The sequence below is a fragment of the Balaenoptera acutorostrata genome, chromosome 2, assembly GCF_949987535.1.
Source record: "Balaenoptera acutorostrata chromosome 2, mBalAcu1.1, whole genome shotgun sequence".
NCBI lineage: Eukaryota > Metazoa > Chordata > Mammalia > Artiodactyla > Balaenopteridae > Balaenoptera > Balaenoptera acutorostrata.
The window spans coordinates 55612277-55637376 of NC_080065.1; the positions used below are offsets into that span (position 1 = coordinate 55612277).

The 25100-nt window shown below is 37.4% G+C and overlaps 1 protein-coding gene across 2 annotated transcripts in view; it reads left to right on the plus strand.

The window, feature by feature from the left end:
• NLN (neurolysin) overlaps window positions 1-25100 on the plus strand; it is a 97525-nt gene that overhangs the window by 26654 nt on the left and 45771 nt on the right. The window contains exons 2-3 of one of the 2 annotated variants that reach the window (XM_007176017.2): window positions 14667-14926; window positions 18690-18838. In XM_007176017.2, the coding sequence (XP_007176079.2) occupies window positions 14667-14926; window positions 18690-18838 (409 nt within the window). The remainder of the gene's footprint in view (window positions 1-14666; window positions 14927-18689; window positions 18839-25100) is intronic. The other variant, XM_007176019.2, reaches the window with a different exon arrangement.

Sequence of the window (25100 nt, forward strand, 5' to 3'; positions counted from 1 at the left end):
GAGAATGAGCACACGTCCTGGGGAAGGCGATGGGTTCTGCACGGATCCAGGTTTCAGTTAAGACAGTGGAAAAGACCGTGCTCTGAAGAGGTTGGGGATGTACAGGAACTTGAGTATCAGGAGAGAGACTGGGAGTCTGGGAGGGGTTCACCAGTTGGAGATGCTTTAACCTTTGGGACATTGGCAGGAATGTGAGACATAACAGGACACTTACAGCAGAGAGAAAACAGTAAGTTCACATATGTTTGATATGTTGAGGGACTAGTACCAAGAACCTTCAGGTAAAATTTTGTAACTAGAATTTTCCATCTTGGTAAGCACAGCTTATTAAGATTGATTCTCACTTGTAAAAATAAAGGATTTGTGGAATTTAAACAATCTTGTGGAAAAGTGTTTTTTATATTTTAATGATATTGTCGGTACCTTTTGGCCCTGCTTCTTGTAGAAAGAACTAAAAACTCTTTTCTTCTACACCGATGCTCTTAAAAATAGTGCTTCCTCCTTGGGCTTCCCTGGTGGCGCAGTGGTTGAGAATCTGCCTGCCAATGCAGGGGACACGGGTTCGAGCCCTGGTCTGGGAAGATCCCACATGCCGCGGAGCAACTAGGCCCGTGTGCCACAATTACTGAGCCTGCGCGTCTGGAGCCTGTGCTCCGCAACAAGAGAGGCCGCGATAGTGAGAGGCCTGCGCACCGCGATGAGGAGTGGCCCCCACTTGCCGCAACTAGAGAAAGCCCTCGCACAGAAATGAAGACCCAACACAGCCATAAATAAATAAATAAATAAATAAAATTTAAAAAAAAATAGTGCTTCCTCAGACATATTTCTCAGAATGTTGTTAGGATTAAATAATTGTTTTTAACACTGCCTGGCACATAGGAACTACTCAGTAAATGAGTTCTCCCTTCCTCACTTTCTCTGTTCTTTCTTCCCTCCAAAGAAGACACCAGGGGAACTGCTTTGCGAGTGGAAAAGAGAAAGGATAACCATAGGAGGATACAGGCGTACATCTCATTCTGCGCAGTGAGATCATCTAGCGCAGCACTGTTGATTAGAACTTTCTACAGTGATGATAATGTTCTCTATCTGTGCTGTCCAGTATGGGAGCCACTTGCCATGGTGGCTGTTGAGCATTTGAAATGTGCCTAGTGCAACTGAAGAACTGAATTTTTAATTTTATTTACTTTAAATTTAAATAACCACAGGTGGCTACTGTATTAGAAAGCATAGATGTAGTGGATAAAGTGCTGCTTGGCTGGAGGCTTCAAGGTAGAAGTAGGCTAAGTGCCTAAAAGAACAGGTGAACCTTGGGGAGGTGCATGGCTGGGCTTTGGCACTGGTGAAATCCAAAGTTAAGGAGCCCCGTGTGCTCTGATGAAAGGAGCCTGGACTTGAGCTGTGGCCCGTAAGTTGTAAGGAGTGGGGCGATTTAGTTAAATCAATGGCTGAAAATGACAACTTTGTGACCAGTAGGGATCAAGATTAAAAAGAAATGGTTCTGACAAAACAACCAGGTGAGAAATAACTAAAAGAAACGTATAGAAATTCCAGTCGAAGGGGTTGATGAAATGCAGCCTTTATAGCTTGTAGAGAAACATTAGTTCCAAAGTAAATACTAGGAATATTTGCCAAGTATTTTAAAGAATTGGGGCAAATTTCAGGAAATGCCATGCAAAATGTGTACTACAACACAGTAACACTATAGGGAAAGGATGGGAGCATGGATTAAATGTAAAATCTGGGAAAATGGAAGTTGTGACATTTTACGTAGTGGAGTTTCACTCTAGTCCTGGCCCTAATAAAACACAGTTTCCTGTATGGATGTTTATTTGTGATGATGAAGGGAGATGGTGTTGCGGTAATGTTTTAGCCACGTCAATACCATCTCATTTCAAATACATAAAGCATCTTCTGTTTGCTCAGCAATGTGCTAGGGTTGTGACACAAGGTATGTACAATGGTTATCATGCTGGACAAGTCCTAGTCTGATTTGGCATACACAAACCAGTTGAACAGGTGGATGACAGTAATTTAAATGTCTAAAATGAATGGCACAGATAAAAGGTGATAGAAGCTCAGATCTGTATGAACTGGAATGGTCAAAGATGCCTTGATGGGACGACTTGGAGGCCTTTAAACTGTGCTTCAAAAGAAAGTGAATCCAGCAAATCAGAACATTTCTGAAAGTACATTCCATAAAATGTTTTGCTAAAGTTTTCGGACAATAATTAACTCACAGTAACTGTAGCATGCTCATTTGTCCAAACGAAATTCTTTAGCCTGGTGATCTCAGTCAAAAAATCTGTGCTACTTGCTTTCTTTGCCTAAATACTTTATTTGGTTTTTGGACATAGGAGACTAGAACCCTAACAAATGCATCTTCTTGTCAATTCTATTAGGGTATTCTGTATTATTTCTTGGTTAGAAATTCAGCGTTGTGTGTTGAAAGTGCTTTAAAGACAGGAGAAAATGAAGGTGTAGTTGGGTCTGAAATAATAGAGAGCCTGGGAGTTTGTAGGGGGAAAAAAAGCCTAGAGTTTAATCAGACAGTAGGAATCTCGGATTTAATCTAGATTTTCATGTTCACATAATTGCACGTAATAACTCCTGTAGAGAAAGACAAGATCATGGTGTGTTGCCTGCTTTCAAATTTTGTAGCTCTCAGTTGCAAAAAGTCAATAAAAAATCCTCACCAGATTCTCAAGGGTACAAGCACAGTTGCTAGAATGACTGCAGGTGCACTGGTTTTCCCACCAAGTGCAGTTCTTCAGGGCTGCAGAGCCACTGAAGGGGAGGAAGAGATCAGTGTACCAGCATCCGAAGTACTGAATGAGCTTGAAATCGTAATAAAGGGGAAAAGGAGGGATACTCAGCAAAAAAACTGTGGAAGAGGAAAAGCGGAGACAGTGCAGGGAGAAAAATTCTCAATAGATCAAAATGTTTTAGTTAGAAGTATAAGGGAATCCTTCTGTCTCCATTTCTTTTCTTTGGTAACAAGAATTATAAATCCTGAAAGGAATTAAGACAAAATCCCAGAAGGCAAGAAAAGAAGGTATAAGATAAAATTTTTCATATGTTCTGTTGACCCATGAAATCATGAGTTCTAACTTCTGTTCCTTTCTTCTTACCCCTTCCACATTTAGGGAATAATACTACTTTAAGGAAGGGGTAGCGTTACATTAGTTGCAGTAGAAACTGTACAAGGGTGATTATTGATATAGCTGTTCAGCCAAGGTAGAGCTGCTGACATCTTTTTGTTTTGTTTTGTTTTGTTTTGTTTTTTGCTCCTGACATCTTTATCAGTTTAACTGAGGTGTGCTATGGCCAAACACTCAAGCTGTTGATAAATGTTAGGAAGTAAATGAAAACCAGTGGAGGTCATCTTACCAGTGAAATGTTTGACATAATTTTCTTTTAAAGCTGTTTAACAATAATGAAAATTTGTTCATAGTAATTGGTTTGTACTAAGAGGAGTGATGAAAAGCACAGGGTATTGAGATGCAGAAGTCTTATGTTTTATTCATCAGTCTCCCTCTTGCTGTTCCTTACCTCAGTAATCCCATGACCAGTCCCTTCACCTGTACTGCAACTTCCTTGGAAGCCCAGCCAGTCATGGTCATGGCTGACTCCTTGTTTAAGGCCTCAGTTCTGTGTATCCATGAGAGATTGTGGGAATAATTATTTCGGAAATTTTCAGCCAACACACTGAACTTCACATCCCTATTATTTTAGGTCACCTCCAAGCCTGTGAGACCCTCCAGTCATCCATCATTTCTTATATTCTGACCTCCTTACTTGTTTTTTCCGTGCTCATTCCTTTATCAGTTTTCATTCCTTTTTCCGTTAGGATCCCGTATGAGGCAAATAACATAAAACCACATTCAAACTGATTTTAAACAATATGCTCACATAACTAGAAAGTCTAGCTCTAGGTCAGGCTTCAGAATTAGTTGATCTAAGGGATCGGTGATGTCAGTAAATATTTGGTTTCCTTCCTTTATTCTTCCAGTCACAGTGTTTATTTCATCATAAGTCAGGTTCCACTCTTTTTCATAAGATAGATGCCATCTACAGTCAAGGACACCAGCTTGCTCAGTTACATTCAATAGGAATGAGACCTCTTTCTCTCACAGGAGTTCTGAGGGTGGGGGCAGCCACCTTCAAAGGTCATGGACTTTGCTGGGGAGGCGTGGGCACTGGGAAGAAAATGTGTATGTAATCAGATGGGGGAGAGGTGAATGACTGGACAGCCAACACATATTTAGCTATTGGTTGTACTCGGACTCCTCCTTTGTTATTTCCGGAGCCCTTGTCCCATAGTAAACAAACTCCTCCATTTCTTCATATTCTCTGGATCCTCTCTTCTCCTCTTAACCTTTACTGAAATCCACTCAACTCTGAGGAAAATTTCCCCATCTCGGTTTCTTCTACACCCCATCCCACTAAGTAAGGAGGAAAGATCCACATCTTCTTCGTTGCCCGACTCCCACCATGTCTCCCGTTATACTCCCAGACCAACACTTCTTCACCATGGTGTAAAAACACCTTCAAGGCTCACGGGACCCTGCTCATGATGTCCTATCCCACCCACCTGGTTGGTCCCCTCCATTCTTTGAAGGATTTGGTTCCTGGTTCAGTCTTCCTTTCTACTCCCAGGCCCAGCCATCAAGCTGCTGACGCCAGTGTTCACGGAGACAGTCTGTCCAGTACTGGGCTGTCGGTTCTTTGCATTCTTCAACTCATTTATATCAGTCCACTTCCAAGAAAGTATCCTGGTTCTTGTCAGGCTTAATCTTTGATTTCTTAAATTCAAACATCTCTCTTTTTTTTTTTACTCTAACCTAACTACTTCCATTTTACCTGTTTCATTGATTTTACTGAGACTGTAGTCTCTTCCTATCTAAAACACTTTGCTCTGCTCATGGTATATATGCCATTTCTTCCTACCTCCATTAAGACCTTGCTCCATATGTCTTTTTTTTTTTTTTTTTTTGGCCGCACCGTGCAGCATGCGGATGCAGGACCATAGCTCCCTGACCAGGAATCAAACACATGCCCCCAGGCGTGGAAGCACAGAGTCTTAACCACCGGACCACCAGGGAAGTCCCAGTGCTTATGTCATTTAATAATTAATTTTTAAAATTTGTTTCAAATAGAATCATAAAAAATGTTAAATTGCTCAAGCCATGTATTCAAAGAAAACATAAATGAGTATTTATTTTCAAATATTTTGAGGTAAGACCAAGGCCTTTTGGTTAAGGGTGAATCACTTGATTGGCATCCCTCACTGTCCTTGAATAAACTCTACCAGAAATGCGTTATTTTCATTTCCAGTTTCAGTTTCTTTAAAGTGAAGCAAGAACACTCCAGACACACATAAGTAATCTGAATTCAGAAGCCTTCTGAATCTTTGTAATTCTTTTCTCAATTTTCTATAACAGCAGTTTTTTGGTTGGCTTTTTAGTAACCATCTTTTTTAAAGTATTCCCAAGATAGTTTACTGAAAAAACAGATCATTCTTTTTGCATGCATTTAATCAGTTAAATATTTAACTTACGTTAAAATGAGTATAGAGGGGTGGAGTCAAGACGGAAGACCAGGAGGATGTGGAGTTCGAGTCTCCTCACAACTAGGGCACCTACCAGGCACTGGTGGGGGACCATGGACACCTAAGGGGGTAGGAGGAACCCCGGAACGACTGGGTAGGACGTGGGGGGGGGTGGACGGAGGAGGAGAAGTGGAGGTGGGATGGGAGGCGGGTCCCAGGCCTGATCGTCTGCCCTCCAAGACTCCCTCTGGCCGTGCTGAGCCTAAGCCCCACCCCCACATCTCCACCCAGGGCCTTACCTCTCTCCAGCTGCGTGGGTCCTGAGCCTAGGCCCTGCCCATCCTAAGCCCTGCCCCCTGCCTATGCTCCACCCCCCACAGCCAAGGCCTTTTCTGGCCTTTCTTTCTTTCTTTCTTTTTTTTAATACATTTATTTATTTATCTTATTTATTTTATTTTTGCTGTGTTGGGTCTCCGCTGCTGCGCACGGGCCCTCTCCAGTTGTGGCGAGCGGGGGCCTCTCATTGCAGTGGCCTCTCCCGCTGTGGAGCATGGGCTCCAGGCACGTGGGCTTCAGTAGTTGTGGCATGCAGGCTCACGACTTCTGGCTTGCAGGCTCTAGAGCGCAGGCTCAGCCGCCGTGGCGCACGGGCTCAGCTGCTCTGTGGCATTTGGGATCCTCCTGGACCAGGGCTCGAACCCACGTCCCCTGCATTGGCAGGCGGATTCTTAACCACTGCGCCACCAGGGAAGCCCCTGGCCTTTTTTTCTTTTCTTTTCTTTTCTTTTCTTTTATTCTTTTTAGGTTGTGGTTCTGTTTTATATTTTTATTTTTTCTAGTAAGTTTTTTAGTTTTCTACTTTTATTTTATTCTCTATTCTTTGTTGTTGTTCTGTTCCTTTTGGCTTGCTCCCCCTCCCCCATTTTTTTTTCTGTTGTTCTGTTTTATCTTGTTGTTGTTACTGCACTTATATTTTTATGTTTCCTAATATATTTTTCATTTTTCTAATTTTATTTTATTTTTTATTCTTTGTTATTTTACTGCTCCTTTTTTTTTTTTTTTTTTTTCTTTCACTATGCCACACGGCTTGCAGGTTCTTGGTTCCCAGGCCAGGGGTCAGGCCTGAGCTCCTATGGTGGGAGCACCGAGTCCAAACTGCTAGACTACCAGAGAACCTCAGACAACAGGGAATATTAATCAGAGTGAGGTCTCCCGGAGGCCCTCATCTTGGCACCAGGACCCGGCTCTACCCAACTGCCTGCAAACTCCAGTGCTGGATGTCGCAGGCCAAACAACCAGTAAGACAGGAACACAGCCCCACCCATCAAAAAAAATGAGAAAACAAAAAAATACGTTACAGACGAAGGAGCAAGGTAAAAACCTACAAGACCAAATAAATGAAGAGAAAATAGGCAACCTACCTGAAAAAGAATTCAGAGTAATGATAGTAAAGATGATCCAAAATCTCGGAAATGGAATGGAGGCACAAATCAAGAAAATACAAGAAATGTTTAACAAAGACCTAGAAGAACTAAAGAAAAACAAACAGTGATGAACAACAAAATAACTGAAATGAAAAATACACTAGAAGGAGTCAATAGCAGAATAACTGAGGCAGAAGAGCAAATAAGTGAGCCAGAAGATAGAATGGTGGAAATAACTGCCAAGGAGCAGAATAAAGAAAAATGAATGAAAAGAATTGAGGACAGTCTCAGAGACCTCTGGTACAACATTAAACGCACCAACATTCGAATTACAGGGGTCCCAGAAGAAGAAGAGAAATAGAAAGGGTCAGAGAAAATATTTGAAGAGATTATAATTGAAAACTTCCCTAACATGGGAAAGGAAATAGCCACCCAAGTCCAGGAAGTGCAGAAAGCCCCATACAGGATAAACCCTAAGAGAAACACATCAGGACACATATTAATCAAACTGAAAAAAATTAAATTCGAAGAAAAAATATTAAAAGCAGCAAGGGAAAAGCAACAAATAACATACAAGGGAATCCCCATAAGGTTATCAGCTGATTTTTCAGCAGAAACTCTGTAGGCCAGAAGGGAGTGGCAGGATATATTTAAAGTGATGAAAGGGGAAAAAAATCTACACTCTACCCCACAAGGATCTCATTCAGATTCAATGGAGAAATCAAAAGCTTTACAGACAAGCAAAAGCTAAGAGAGTTCAGCACCACTAAACCAGCTTTACAACAAATGCTAAAGGAACTTCTCTAGGAGGGAAACACAAGAGAAGAAAGAGACCCACAAAAACAAACCCAAAACAATTAAGAAAATGGTAATAGGAACATACGTATCAGTAATCACCTTGAATGTAAATGGATTAAATGCTCCAACCAAAAGACGCAAACTGGCTGAATGGCTACAAAAGCAAGACCTGTATATATTCTGCCTACAAGACACCCACTTCAGACCTAGGGACACATACAGACTGAAAGTGAGAGGATGGAAAAAGATATTCCATGCAAATGGAAATCACAAGAAAGCTGGAGTAGCAATACTCATATCAGATAAAATAGACTTTAAAATAAAGACTGTTACAAGAGATAAGGAAGGATAATACGTAGTGATCAAGGGGTCAATCCAAGAAGAAGATATAACAATTGTAAATATTTATGCACCCAACATAGGAGCACCTCAATACCTAAGGCAAATGCTAACAGCCATAAAAGGGGAAATCAACAGTAACACAATAATAGTGGGGGACTTTAACACCCCACTTACACCAATGGACAGATCATTCAGACAGAAAATAAATAAGGAAACACAAGCTTTAAATGACACAATAGACCAGGTAGAGTTAATTGATATTTATAAGACATTCCATCCAAAAGCAGAATACACTTTCTTCTCAAGTGCACACAGAACATTCTCCAGGATAGACCACATCTTGGGTCACAAATCAAGCCTCGGAAAATATAAGAAAATTGAAATTGTATCAAGCATCTTTTCCGACCACAATGCTATGAGATTAGAAATCAATTACAGGAAAAAAACTGTAAAAACCACAAATACATGGAGGCTAAACAGTGCACTGCTAAATAACCAAGAGATCGCTGAAGAAGTCAAAGAGGAAATCAAAAAATACCTAGAGACAAATGACAACAAAAAACATGACAACCCAAAACCTATGAGATGCAGCAAAAGCAGTTCTAAGAGGGAAGTTTATAGCAATTCAGTCTCACCGCAGGAAACAAGAAAAATCTCAAATAAACAATCTAAACTTACATCTAAAGCAACTAGAAAAAGAAGAACAAAGAAAACCAAAAATTAATAGAAGGAAAGAAATCATAAAGATCAGAGCAGAAATAAATGAAATAGAAACAAAGAAAACAATAGCAAAGATCAGTAAAACTCATAGTTAGTTCTTTGAGAAGATAAACAAAATTGATAAACCTTTAGCCAGACTCATCAAGAAAAAAAGGGAGGGGACTCAAATCAATAAACTTAGAAATGAAAAAGGAGAAATTACAACTGACAGCACAGAAATACAAAGCATCATAAGAGACTACTACAAGCAACTCTGTGCCAATAAAATGGACAACCTGGAAGAAATGGACAAATTCTTAGAAAAGTATAACCTTCCAAGACTGAACCAGGAAGAAATAGAAAATATGAACAGACCAATCACAAGTAATGGAATTGGAACTGTGATTAAAAATCTTCCAACAAACAAAAGTCCAGGACCAGATGGCTTCACAGGCGAATTCTATTAAACATTTAGAGGGAGCTAACACCTATCTTTCTCAAGCTCGTTCAAAAAATTGCAGAGGGAGGAACACTCCCAAACTCGTTCAAGGAGGCCACCATCACCCTGATACTAAAACCAGACAAAGATATCACAGAAAAGGAAAATTACAGACCAATGTCACTGATGAATTTATACACAAAAATCCTCAACGAAATACTAGCAAACAGAATCCAACAACACATTAAAAAGGTCATACACCATGATTGAGTGAGATTTATCCCAGGAATGCAAGGATTCTTCAGCATACGCAAATCAATCAATGTGATACACCATATTAACAAGTTAAAGAATAAACACCATATGATCATCTCAACAGATGCAGAAAAAGCTTTTGACAGAATTCAACACCCATTTATGATAAAAGACTCTCCAGAAAGTGGGCATAGAGGGAACCTACCTCAGCATAATAAAGGCCATGAATGACAAACCCACAGCAAACATCATTCTCAATGGTGAAAAACTCAAAGCATTTCCTCTAAGATCAGGAACATCAAGACAAGGATGTCCATTCTCGCCACTATTATTCAACATAGTTTTGGAAGTCCTAGCCACGGCAGTCAGAGCAGAAAAAGAAATAAAAGGAATACAAATTGGAAAAGAAAAAGTAAAACTGTCACTGTTTGCAGATGACATGATACTATACATAGAAAATTTTAAGGATGCCACTAGAAAACTACTAACCAATGAATTTGGTAAGGTTGCAGGATACAAAATTAACGAACAGAAACCTCTTGCATTCCTATACACTAAAAACAAAAGATCAGAAAGAGAAATTAAGGAAACAATCCCATTTACCATTTCAACAAAAAGAATAAAATACCTAAGGAGGAATAAATAAAATACCTTAGGTAGGAATAAACCTACCTAAAGAGGCAAAAGACCTGTACTCAGAAAACTATAAAACACTGATGAAAGAAATCAACGATGACAGACAGATGGAGAGATATGCCATGTTCCTGGATGGAAGAATCAATATTGTGAAAATGACTATACTACCCAAAGCAATCTACAGGTTCAGTGCAATCCCTATCAAACTACCAATGGCATTTTTCACAGAATTAAAACAAAAAATTTTACAATTGTATGGAAATACAAAATACCCCTAATAGTGAAAGCAATCTTGCGAAAGAAAAATGGAGCTGGAGGAATCAGGCTCCCGGACTTCAGACTATACTACAAAGCTACAGTAATCAAGACAGTAGGGTACTGGTACAAAAACAGAAATATAGATCCATGGTACAGGATAGAAAACCCAGAGATAAACCCATGCACCTATGGTCACCTAATCTATAACAAAGGAGGCAAGAACATACAATGGAGAAAAGAAATCCTCTTCAAAAAGTGGTGGTGGGAAAACTGGACAACTACATGTAAAAGAATGAAATTAGAGCACTCCGTAACACCATACACAAAAATAAACTCAAAATGGATTCAAGACCTAAATGTAAAGCTCTTAGAGGAAAACATAGGAAAAACATTCTTTGACGTAAATCTCTGCAAGATCTTTTATGAACCACCTCCTAGAGTAATGAAAATAAAAACAAAAATAAGCAAATGGGACCTAATGACTTTTGCACAGCAAAGGAAACTATAAACAAGACAAAAAGAACCCTCAGAATGGGAGAAAATATTTGCAAACTAATCAACGGACAAAGGATTAATCTCCAAAATACACAAACAGCTCATGCAGCTCAATACCAAAAATACAACCCAAACAAAAAATGGGCAGAAGACCTAAATAGACATTTCACGAAAGAAGACATATAGATGGCCAAGAGGCACATGAAAAGCTGCTCAACATCACTAATTATTAGAGAAATGCACATCAAAACTACACCTCACACTGGTCAGAATGGCCCTCATCAAAAAATCTACAAAAAATAAATGCTGCAGAGGGTGTGGAGAAAAGGGAACCCTCTTGCATTGTTGGTGGGAATGTAAATTGATACAGCCACTGTGGAGAACAGTATAGAGGTTCCTTAAAACACTAAAAATAGAACTACCATATGACTCAGCAATCCCACTACTGGGCATACACCCTGAGAAAACCATAATTCAGAAGGAGACATGTACCCAATGTTAATTGCAGCACTATTTACAATAGCCAGGACATGGAAACAACCTAAATGTCCATCAACAGATGAGTGGATAAAGAAAATGTGGTACATATATATAATGGAATATTACTTAGCCATAAAAAGGAACGAAATTGGGTCATTCGTAGAGATGTGGATGGACATACATCCACGTCTCTACGAATGTAGAGATGAGTTTGTCAGAGTGAAATGTCAGAAGAACAAACCTTGTATATTAATGCATGTATGTGGAATCTAGAAAAATGCTACAGATGAACCTATTTGCAGGGCAGGAATAGAAACACAGACATAGAGAACAGACATGTGGACACGGGGAGAAGAGTAGGGTGGGATGAATTGGGAGATTAGGTTTGACATAAATATACCATGTGTAAAATAGATAGCTAGTGGGAACCTGCTGTACAGCACAGGGAGCTCAGCTCAGTGCTCTGTGATGACCTAGATGGGTGGGATGGGGGTGGGGAGGGAGGTTCAAGACGGAGGGGATATGTGTATACATATAGCTGATTCACTTCATTGTACGGCAGAAACTAACACAACATTGTAAAGCAATTACACTCCAATAAAAAATTGTTATAAAATAAAATAATTAAAAGGAAATGAGTATAGTAAGCATAAACAGGTTTTGGAGCAATTAAACTTGACTCTTGGTGAATATATAACTCAACTGGTTGAAGGAGAAATGTGGAAATACATTGGAAAATAGTGTGCCAGCCTTGAGTGTAACCATCAACCAGTATGTTTCACATAGACAATATCAGTTATTGTGGAGAGACAGTTAAAGGGGGTCAGTATTCTGGCTTCTCCTATGTTAAAAATGCACCCTTGTATGTTTCAGCCCCTTATACTGCATTAGCTCTCCTTGTTTTCACAGCCAGCTCTATGGAGAGTTGCTGAGGTGCACTCTCTCCAGTTCTTTACCATCTCCATAGCCCTCAACCATAGCAACCTGACTTCCACTTCTACCACCCCACTAACACTGCTCTTGCCAGTCATCAATGACGTTCCTGTTGCTGAATTCAACAGAGACTCTTGCGTCTTTCTTGAGATTTGTACAACATTTCATACTGTTATTCACTCCCTTTTTCAGTGCTTACTTTTCACAATTCCTAGAACCCAACCTACTTGGTTTTCTTTCTACTTCAATGGTTAAACTAGAGTTAGAGCTCGGTTGTTCTTCTGTTCTCACTCTGCAAATTCCCTTGGGCTAGTTCAACCACCCATGTAACTCCACAATTACATTTTTTTTTAATATCTATCTATTTATTTATTTATTTTTTGGTTGCGTCAGGTCTTAGTTGCAGCACACGGGCTCTGTGTTGCGCCGCGCAGGCTTAGTTGCCCTGCAGCATCTGGGATCTTAGTTTCCCAACCAGGGATGGAACCGGCGTCCCCTGCATGGCAAGACCGATTCTTAACCACTGGACCACCAGGGAAGTCCCCTCCAATTACATTTACTAGTAACGAATTCCACTTACGTGTGCTACAGCCGCTTCAGACTTGGCACGTCCAAAACTGAATTTCCCTTTGTCCCACCAGAGAGCCTCCTCCTTCATCTGAGTCCCCTGATTTAGCGACAGAGCCTCTGTGCATCCCTCCAATTCCAAGACAGAAGCCTGGACGTCATCCTTGAGTATCTCACCTCCTCCTGACATCCATTCAGTACCAAGTCATATTGATTCTTCTTAATGAATATCTACTAAATCACTCCAATTCCCCCTATTTCCTAGTTAGGTATACCATAATATTATGCCCCAGTTACCATTATAGCTTCTCTCTGGGAATGATCTCTCTTCTAAACATTTCAACTCACTATAATTTGAGTGATTTCTTTAAAATGCATGTCTTTGCTCATCTCTCACCTGATTAAAACCCTTCAGTGGCTCTGTCATTGTCTTCAGAGTAGGTTTGAACTCAAATGATTCCCAAGGCTCTTCATTCTCTAGTCCCTACTTAACTTTTTCAGATTTTTCTTTCCTTACAACCTTTGACCTTTGGATAATTTCTGCACATTGTTCACATCTTGGCTTGCTCACTGTTCCTTCTAGAAAATCTTTCTAGAAAAGCTCCTGTGCTCTTTCAGAGTTCTCCCTGTTTACCCTATCATGGCACTCATCTCAATGCAGTACAATTGCCCGTTTATCAATTAGTCTTCTCCACGATATAAATAGCAGGGTCCCAGTCAGTTTGCCTTTTTATCCTTCGTGCCTTCACAATGACCAGACACAGTGCATGCTCATAAATATTTGTTGAACAAATGACATTAAACAAGTCACTTAGCCTCTCTGAGTCTCAACTGCATCATCTGTTAAAAGGGAATATTGTCCTGCCTATGGTTGTTTTGGGGTCTTGTAAGATAATAGGAATTAAGTTTAGTGTTGTGGTTAAGAGAGTGGGTTCTGGATCTGTACTACCTGGTTTTTAATCCTAGTTCCCACCATGTAGCCAGCTGTGTGACCTTGGGCAAGTTACTTAACTTCTCTGTGTTTTAGTTACTTCTTTGGCTAAATGGAAATAACCACAGTATCTGTCTCATAGCATTGTTGTAGGGACTGAGTTAATAAATGGAAAGTAATTAGTACAGTGCCTAAACACAATAAATGTTAGCTATTAATTATAATATTTTTATTTATAAGCTCTAGAATTATATATTATAGATATATATACACACACATAGCATCAGTTTTTAGTTTCAGTGTTTTAAGTGGATAAAGGATTGGTATCATTCCTTTATCTTTCAGGATAATGCCATAGCTATACCAGATTTTATTTTTTAAGTCTTAAATTCAAATTGCCATAGTTGATTTACATGAAATTTTGGTAAAACATTTTTTAAATTGTTGTTCAATATAGAAAGAATTTTGAAAATGTTTCCTTGCTGAATATCAAAATATTGATTCTACATACATCGTAGGTGGATATTAGCACAGGAAAAATGTTTAAGTAAGAAAGATTACTGGTTTAATTTATAAAGGACAATTATTATGTCTTTGACACCTAACTTTATTTCTCTATATGATTTAATTACGTAAGCAATTCAGTGTTTGGAAAGTCCAAATTCCATTAACTCTGTAACTATTCAAGAAAACAAGAAAGTAAAGAGCATTTAGTTTTGTGCATATGTATTCACCTGAAAGAAATTTGCTCAATTTTAGTAAAAAGTTCTTTTTACTTTAAAATTTAGATAGTACACATTTGTGTGTTGACTTTGGACCAACAAAATGCCTAATTTTTATCTTTTTTCTGATTCTTTGTAGAATTGGTGGTTCCAGGATTTTATTCAGAATGACTTTAGGAAAAGAAGTGATGTCTTCTCTTCAGGCAATGTCTTCCTATACTGCAGCTGGCAGAAATGTTTTAAGATGGGATCTTTCACCAGAGCAAATTAAAACAAGAACTGAGGAGCTTGTTGCACAGACCAAACAGGTGTACGATGCTATTGCAATGCTTGACATTGAGGAAGTAACTTACAAGAACTGTTTGCAGGCACTGGCAGATGTAGAAGTGAAGTATATAGGTGGGTAGGATGCAAAAGCACATCAATATTGCATTTTGTGGGCATCATAAACCATTTTATGCTTCCTGTCTTGGCAATTCATTTTCCAATTTTACAAGACATTGATTTTTACATAATGATTTGTAATTGCTTAAATGATTAATGATTCATAATTGCTTAGAATTATTTATATTACCTGAGTTAAAAAATTTTATTACGTGGCAGAGGTGCTGTAAAATGTACACTCTCATTACAACTGCTTTCTGGAGAGCAATATATATCAAAACTTTTAAGAAGTTCATACCCTAGCCCCGTAATTAATTCCACATCTAGGCATAATCTAAGGAAATAATCAGATATAGGAAAAATCATGTATAAACTTATGTATAAACAGGTACTCTATCACAGCAAAAGCTTGGAAACAACCCCTAAGTGTCAACAAGTAGAATAGCTAAATAAATTATGGTACATTCACCCTCTGTAACATTATGTAGCCATTAAAATCATGTTTAGGAGAAGTATTTAATAACATTAAAAGGACAAAGAAAGAAAACAAATTTTAATAATGGCCAATATTTTTGGTACTAGGTTTATAGTTTTATTGTGATTTATAGATCACTTTTAGCTAAACATGAATTCTTTAAAGTTATTATAAAAATGAACACATTCAATTTAGTTTCTTTATCATTAATATTTCAGTAGGGATATAATGGGTGCATTTTTATACATTTGTATTTTTTTTAAGATATTGTCCATCTGTCCCACCTGTCTAAATGCCAGTATATGGATTAAAACAATGATCACAAAGATAAATGATCCAAAGGAGACTTTCAGAACAATTGATAATGGAGCTGAGATAAATTTGATACTTTAAGTGATCTTTCTCAGGGAACAGTGTGTTATTTGGAAGCAGCCATTCCTTTTTTTTTTCAGGTTTATAGTTGATTTTTCATTTACTCCTCATGCTTTTCTCTATTTTCCATATTTCCTACACTTAAAATATATTATTTTAATAATATAAGTATTAAACCCTTTGAGTTGTAAGGAGTGAAGATTCATGCCCGTTTTCTCAAAGAATTGGATATATTTTGTAGGATAATTATGGGTAAACAACCTTGGCTGTGTAGCCAGGCATCATAAGAACATCGGTTGTCTGTAGAACTGAATTATCATAAACATTTGTATGGATTCTGGAATTTGGAAGGTTGTCCAAAATCCTGCACAGCCCTAGTGACCTAGTCATCTCTTTTTCCCCACCAAGAGTTCCCTACCCTATGTCCCACCGTAATAGGGACTTGGCTACTTTCTCTTCCCTCTGCATTTCTGTTTCAGTTTCTGCCTCTTACTACCAACTGCTTCACTCTCATTAATAGCCACTAAATCTTGCTACAAGCCTTGAGCTTAAACTCTTTAGTAAAAAAAGTCTGGTTGGTCTTGTAGTTAAAGTCAAAGGAATGGAGGCGGTCCCCATTCAGCAGAGCTTTCCCAGCAGGCAATTTCGTGTGCATCTCCCACCCTGTACGTGGTTTGTCCTTGGTTCACATACTCACTTCTTCAGTCACTTATGACTAAGACGGTGTGCCAGCCTAGTAGCTTATGCATTTAGCAAATGTAAAAAAAGGTGGGGAAAAAATCTTTAAAACAGAATTATCTTAAATTCTGCTTTTTCTCCCAATCATACATCTTTTAAATATACCTTTAGTTTTGTGATATTTTTTCTTCCTCTCCTGTAAATTTATCTTTATGGGTTAATCATAAAAATGTTTGAGTTTCGGAATAGATTTTTAAAGACTAACTTTCTCTTATCTGTGTATGTTCTCAGCCTCCTGCAGTAGCTGTTAAAACCCCATTTGTCCAGTGTCAGGTACCGGGCATCAGCATTGTTTATAGTTTGGCAGTGAGAACATAAGTCTGGTTCCAGGTCTTTGTGGCAAAGTAAGGAAGGAAATGGTTTTCAATATTATTGTTTGTTTAAGAATATGTTTCCAGTTTTAGACTCCTGCATTTTGTTCTGCTCATTTAGGTTCTTGAGCAATTTTGATTCCTTCTTAATATCTTTTTGAGCTAATTTTTAAAAGTAAACAGAAGTTGTGACTATCTAGTTAACTCACTTAAACAAGTGCTGTATGTATTAAATGTTAAATCTTGCATTCTATTCTTTCTTTAATCAAGGGACAAAAATGATATATTAAATCCTAAAATAATAATTATCTAATTTGATTTTTTTAAAACAGACACTATGAATTTATTGATTTGTGGCAATTTTTTTACAGCTTTCTTTGTGACAGTGTTTTAAGGGGACTGATATGCATAAGATAGCTTGTTTAACTGGACAATTCCGTGGTATGTGAAGGATAGCTTTACTGTCTACCATATATCACATGTTTAAATGTTACCTATTTATAATACCTTCAAAGTGCTAAAGATAGTAAAATTAAAATGTATTCATTGTCACAGCATAACCACAACTATGGTTATAAACCATACTGATTTTTTTTTTTTTTGCTGTAGTATGGATTGTTTCACTGACATCAGATTTTTGCCTAATTAAAGTCAAAATGCAAATGTTTGAAAAACCCAACAACCAACTTTGATATGTGAAAATAAGAGCAGATGACATTACTACCATCATTTAACAAGAATAGCCCCAGTATTCAGCTGCTTACTGAATATGTCCACTGAGATTTCTGAGAATTCTGAAATTCTATGCAGCTTTTTATATTTGTATGAATGTTTGCATTTGGGGGAGGGTCCATGACTTGGATTAGATTTTCTAAGGAGTCTGTCATGAAGGTTAAGAACTTCTTTTCTAAACAAGCCCCATCCCACTACATTGGCCTGCTTGTTTCTTAAACATCCTGTTTGTTTGCTGGTCCCCATGCTTTCAGTCTCTACTTCTCCAGTCCCCTACTGAGCTCTTCCTCTCACCCCGCCCATCCTCTAAGATCCAGCCTTCTCCACAAGGCATGGCATAATGCCCCAGCCCTCCGTATTGCAGCCTTTGAGTTTCTGTCCCAATCATTTGACAGCTAAGCTGCTCTGTCCTGTATTGTTATCTTTTCATGTACTGTTCCCTACCCCCGACTCCCAGACTATAAAATGCCTCAGTATAAGAACTATCAATACATCTTTTCTTTTCTTTTCTTTATTTTTGGCCACACCGCTCAGCATTCAGGATCTTAGTTCCCTACCAGGGATCGAACCCATACCCCCAGCCATAGAAGCACAGAGTCTCAACCACTGGACCACCAGGGAAGTCCCCAAGAACTACATCTTTTAAATTGGGAGATTGGGATTGACATATACACCCTACTATATATAAAATAGATAACTAATAAGAGCCTACTGTATAGCACAGGGAACGCTACTCAATACTCTGTAATGGCCTATATGGGAAAAGAAGCTAAAAAAGAGTGGATATATGTACATGTGTAACTGATTCACTTTGCTGTACAGCTGAAACTAACACAACATTGTAAATCAACTATACTCCAATAAAAATTTTTTTAGAAAGGCCTACATCTTTTTTTTTTCTACATTCCCAGTTAATAAATTGCACACTAAACATCCTTCGGTAAGTACTCAGTGTACACCCTTATTGTTCCTAACAATGCCCCAGGAATAGCCAAGTCCTGTGTTAGATGCTGTTCCTTGATAGCCCTAGGAGCCTTTATGGAAAGTATGTAATGAAAAACTTATATTCGGATAATCGTTCATCTAGGTACGAGGTATTTTTCTTCATACTGACTTAATGAGTCCTTTTGGTTTTTTCCTCTGTTAACAGTGGAACGAACCATGCTAGACTTTCCCCAGCATGTCTCCTCTGACAAAGAAGTACGAGCAGCAAGTACAGAAGCAGACAAAAGACTTTCTCGTTTTGATATCGAGATGAGCATGAGAGAAGATATCTTTCTGAGAATTGTTCATTTAAAGGTAAATGGTCTTATAATTCCCTTTAAAAGGAAAAAAAAACTGACAATAAAGAAGTAAAAACCTTTGACCAATGATAAAAAGTATTTGAATGTTCCTAGATTTTGTTTCTAATTATTATGATAGTGGGCACAACATAGTGTTATATCACTTAGGTTTATGTTAAGTTACTAATTACATTCACTTAAAATTTTTAAGACCAAGTATAAAAGAGTGTGCATCCATAAATCTAAGGCTTTTTAGCCATCATGAACTTAATGGTTTGATGTAAAAACCTCTTTGAATTTTCAAAATTTTGCAAGGTTTATATTAGATCAGATCAACTAGAAGCAAATGGAGTTGAGTTATCTATAAATATCATGTGGTTTTGGCCATAATACGGATGACATACTGTTGATGCTGTATGCCAGAGACATTCCTATCTGTCATCCTTACATTTTTCAGGACTCACAGAAATTATGTATTAAGAAAGCTCTAAGTGGGTCTGCCTTGAGTATTTCGGGTCTTTTCATCAACGATGGTGGTTTGCTTCCTAGCATTTTCATCATGTCTTTGCTTTGAATTTTTATTTTCATGGCACTCAGCAATTTGTTTGGAAAACAACCAGTGTTTTACAATCCTAGGCATTTTTGTTTAATTTTCCACGTTGTATATGCAAAATGTCAAAATTTGTGTTCTTTTTAGCAAGTTATGACAGGGGTTGAAATAAAAAGCAGTTTTATTTCAAATGTTTTATTTGTAACTCACTGTAGAATATGTAATCCAGAATTTATTTATTTAGACATGTAAGACGTACATGCTGCCTATTTTCTCATGTCAGACAAACATTTTTCACCCTTAATTTATGTTCATCTATGATGGTTCATAATTGTTCATCTTTGGCACTATAAAAATAACATAAATTAAAATAACTATGACTATTTTTTGCTAGTTAAATTGTTCTCTTTTCAACTTTTAGCTTCAGTTGTTATTCTGTACAATTCAAATCATGGCCCTTATAGTCTCCTATTTTTATTTCATCCCAAAATAATCTATTTCTTTTCTATCTGGATATTATATATGTACTATAGAGCTTTTCCCCCACATTTCTAATTTCCTTTGATTAATTCTTTTTTCATCCTGACTTCTAAGTTCTCATTTGGGATTTTCTAGCCTCAAAAAGGTATTGCAATCTTAATGTTATTGAGTCTAATGTTTTTGTTACTTTTCCACTGTTTCTGATTCTTACAAATGTTATCAAGATATGGGAGGTTTGTCGCTTTAGAGTTCTTTGTTATACTTTTAAATTTTGTATATATTGGCCTCTGATCCCACTAAATTTGGGAACAAATTGCTGCATGCGTAGTAGACGAGACAGCAGCCTAGCACACTGTAAGTGACCTCATAAACACCAGTGCATTTATCAGATTTGTTCATTTACTTGAGCTGGTTCACTTCAGTGTTTTATTATATTAATTTATAATAGTTTCAGATATAGTTCCATAATTTTTCCTCTTTCCACAGGGGTTTATTCTCATACATGTGGATTATTGTGTGAACAATTTCAGGGGCATTTAGAATGTTAAGGCTACATCAGAATAATTTTAAAAATAACTGTTGTGTTTGTTTATGAATTGGAGCTTATTTGGTGAATTTAAATACCTTCCTTGACAAATAGTTACATTTTTTTAGTCAGTATTTTTAAAAATCTAGAACTATCAGAATCAGTTTTCTGCTAGAGTTGGACACTTTAATAGATGGTAAATCTCATCTCATTCTTACCTAAAGGACAAAGTTAGATATATCTCAATCTTGTATTTAATTTTTCCTGTAACACCGTAAATAGAATAGGGCTACCATGATAAAATACATGAAGCCTTCCTTAGGCTGGGTAATAGGATTTTAAATTTATGTAGTCATCAATTTCAGGCATGCTCTCCTAAAATAAGGGTGCTCTGAATAATATTGAGGTCTCAAGATGCCACCAATGTAGGCAATAATCAAATGTATTATCTTAATTAGATATAAAATGTTATTTTAGCTCTTATGTTATTTTTCACTTAATATTGATGAATAGAAATGTGAAATTACTTTTCACAGTTCTTTATGGCAAAATCTGTGCTCAGTAAGCATCCTAGTTATCTGTTGATGTACAATATGTAACTCTAAAACTTAGTGGCTGAACATAGCAACAATCATTTTATCTTCTCTCATAGTTGCTGTGGATCAGGAATTCAGGAAGGTATTAGTTGGGCAGCTCTGGCTTGGGGTCTTGCGTGTGGTTTCAGGCAGTGGTGGCTGGAGCTGGAGCATGTAGAGGCTAACCAGGTATCTCTGTCTTCGTGTCCCCCTAGGGCACCTCCATGTAGTGTCTTTATGTAGGCTAATTTGGACTTCCTCACAGCATGACAGCGTCAGGGTGGTAGGACTTCTTTCATGGAGACAGAGGGCTTCAACGCGGATGTTACAATAAACTACACAGAAGCTGCATTGCACTTTATGACCTGTCTCAGAAGTCATGTAGCATCACTTCTGCAATACCATACTGATGGGCTAGTCGCTACGATCTACCCGGATTCAAGGGCCACCACATCACAGTCTAGGAAGTATCATCTGATTTGCAGTCATGTTTCAAAACCTTTAAAATAAGCAATTTGTTGACTAAATGGATAGATGAAATCATAGTAGAGCATGAAACTAACCAGTGTGCTATAGTCTTCCTACCTCCTTCCCAAGTGTGGCTAGTAATACTACTTTACATTTGTATAGCAATATAGTTATCTAAGTTAACTGTTATACCAATCTTGTGAAGTATCCCTTTTTATTAGTAGAGAAACTGAGGCTCAGAAATGGTAACTTTCCAGGAGCCATAGAAGTGGCTGGTAAATGCTTGCCAGAAATCATGTAGACTTTACATTAAAACCCTCAAGGGAGGGAGGTGTCACATTTGATTCTATTTTGCATCTCTGGCAGAGTGCCTGGTACAAAGTACAGTAAACACTTAGTAAATGTTCTTCAAACTAGAGTGAGAAACGGTGACAGATCCAAAAAATAGGCCTTCAGTAATTGATGCAAGGACCTGGGTTATCCATGTGGGGGAAAAAATACTGGATTGCTCTTCACAACTAAATGAAAAGCAATCCCTAATGGGTTAAAGTCTTAAAAAGTTAAACTTTAAAGCTTCTGGAAGTTTATATAGAAATATACCTTTATGACATCTGACCAGGGAAGTATTTCTTAAACAAGACACCAAAAGTGCTAACTATAAAATATAAGGCTGATAAACATGACTACATTAAAATAAAGCACTTTTATTAATAAAGTGAAAAGACACTAATACAAAAAAAAATACTCAAATACTCAAAAAAGAAATTTACAACATATGACACTAGCAAAGCATTAGTACCTAGGATATATAAAGAGCTACTGTAATCAGTATAAAAGACAAACATCCCAATAGAAAAATGGGCAGATGACATGAAAGGCATTTCAGATGAAACACAAATGGCAATTAAACATATGAAAAGATGTTTAACCTCATTAAGTCAGGGAAGTTCAAATAAAGACTGCAATAAGATACCATTTTTCACTCACCAGATTGGCAAAAATGGACAAGTCTGACAATGCCAAGTATCTGTGTGGATGTGAGTCAATGGGAATATTTGTGCACTGCTAGTAAAGGTGTAAAATGATTTTTTAAATAATAGTAATAACTAATTTGGAGAAAAATCTAATATTATGAAGTTGGATCTTAAACTCTCCATAACTTAGCATACCCTCCCCACCCCCATCTCAGCATTTACCTAGAAATAGGTTTGCATTTGTGCACAGTGACATGGGACATGTATTCGTAACAACATTATCTATAATAGCAAAACACTGAAACAACTCAGATTTCCATCAACAGGAAAATGGAACAATAAATTGTAGTAGATTTACAATGGGATGTTTTATAGCAGTGAAGGAAATAAACTACAGCAACATGCAACAGCATGGCTGAATCTTAGGAACAAAGAAAGAAAAAAAGAAATTGCAGAACACTGCATACAACATGATATCATTTAAAAATAAAAGGTTTGTACTAAAAAAAATAAAAATAAAAAGATAATAAAAAGGCCAAAAAGGAGCAAAACTAAACAATGTATATGTAAGTGGTAATGCTGGAAGAAAATGTATAACACAAAATTCAAGAGTTGTTACCTGTTACATAGATAAAGGCAACAGTGTTTTAATATTGTATTTCATAAGTTTAAGGGTGGATTTAATTTGTCTTCAAAACATATATATGTAGTTATAGTCATTTGTAGATTTCAATTATTACATAAAAATATAACATTTAATGTATCCTTAATTCTAAAATTAATTCTTAATTTTCTAGAAGAAAAAAAAAAAGAAGTGAAAAACAAGGATCTCCTCATCCCTTTAGCTAAAAAATGTCCAGGTATCAAGAGCCAGCAGTATGGACTCAAGTCTTGGTGTTTCCCTGTGCTGACAAAGGCTTCTCAATCATTGGCTAAAAAGCCTGCAAAGATCAAAAAAGCCACATTGGTGAGAAAAAATGTACAATGTCTCCATGTTGAAACAATCCAGGCCTATAATATTTTATTCCAGTGGCCTACTGAGTAGTAAGTACAGGAAAGGGATTCTTTAGTGAAATTGAGTGAATTATACAAGCTAAATTGAGAAATACAATTATCTATTGTAATATTATTTATATTTTTTTCAGAGCTGTGGAATTTGGTCTTTGCCAGTTCATCTTAGCCAATTAGTAATTTAAACAGAAAAGTATTAATGTTACAGTGTAAATGAATAGGTGACAGGATTAAGTATAGATGCTTTTAAACATTATGTGATCTACCAGCTGTGGAAGAATCAGTGCCTTAAAACTACGGTTTAAAAAAAAAAAAGAGAGAAAAAAAAAATTTTTTTTGAAGAGGAAAAGCTCTGTCCAAAATTCAACATAACAGTGGTAATTCCCTCTACTTACCATGCCTTCTTGATTTTGAAATGCATAAGTCTAGTCATTGGTCATAATACTACTGAACCTTGTACCTTTGTCAGGCTCTTAAAAGCCGAGGGATCCAATATAAAGCATCAACTACCTTGCCTTAGTTTCCCCATTAGCCAGTTGTCCCTCTTTTGTGCTTCTCAAGTACAATACTTACTCTCTTTTCACTCACTACATGATATTAACATTATTTGCTGATATATCTTTTTTTCCCTTCATGTGACTTAAAGAGCCTCAAGGATATTCATCTTTGTTTTCCTAGTGCCTGACGTAAATTGGAGCTCAGTAAATGGTTGTTGAATGGAACAGAGCTGGTCTCAGTTAAAATGTGTCTTCATGCAGTGTGGTTCCCCTCTCCGTGTCCTCACTCTGCCTGTGGCCCACTCGAAAGCAGAGACTCATGATAGGGTATTGAGTTCGAGTCAGCAAGAGGCCTTTCTGCAGCCCTCCTGTCCAGAGTGCAGGCAGCTGCCTAAGAGCGTCCTCTTCACAGTAGTAGGATAGAAACCTGACAGCAAAAAAAAAAAAAAAAAAAAGAAAGAAAGGAAGAAACCTGACAGCAAATGTGATTGAAAAAACAAAACAAAGCAAAAAAAACAGAAAAAAAGGGAGAGACACTGCAAATATAAAAGAATTTATTTCTACCCCCATTTTTACCACTAAACAGCTGTGTGATATTGGAGAAATCATTTAATCTCAATTTTCTTGTCTGTGAAATTAGTATATAAGCATACATGTAAGAATGTGTGTGTGTATGCGCTCACACTTTTATATAAAAGTTCTTAGTTACAGGAGGAAGATGGGGAAAACTAAATCTTGTCATCACAGAGTTTAAAATAAGATCCCCTGCTGTCAGATTATATAAATTTGAAAATTACTTCAGAGAACTTTAGCTCCCTACTCCCCCAAAGAGGCATGAGACCTGGTTCAGATTCAAGGGGATTAAATTCTTTTTCAGGAAGGAAGATGCAACTGCGGCAGAGCAGTCTAGAAGTGTTGGCTGATTCCCACTTAGAAAATCCTTGGGCAGTAATTCTGACCTTGCCTGGAGATTATAAGGGAGAATATTATTATGATCAGCTTTGGGAGAGGAATGTGCTTTAGAAGCACATTTTAGACATGCTTTACTCCTACCAGAGCCCTCCGGAGATTTCCCAAGACCTCAGAGTCTGACTGGCAAAGGGTATCTGGATATAATTGAATCAGATTTTTGCTCTGTGTCATTTTTCTGGTAAGTCAAATATTTCAGTACAGGTAATTTGTTCATATTTAATTAGA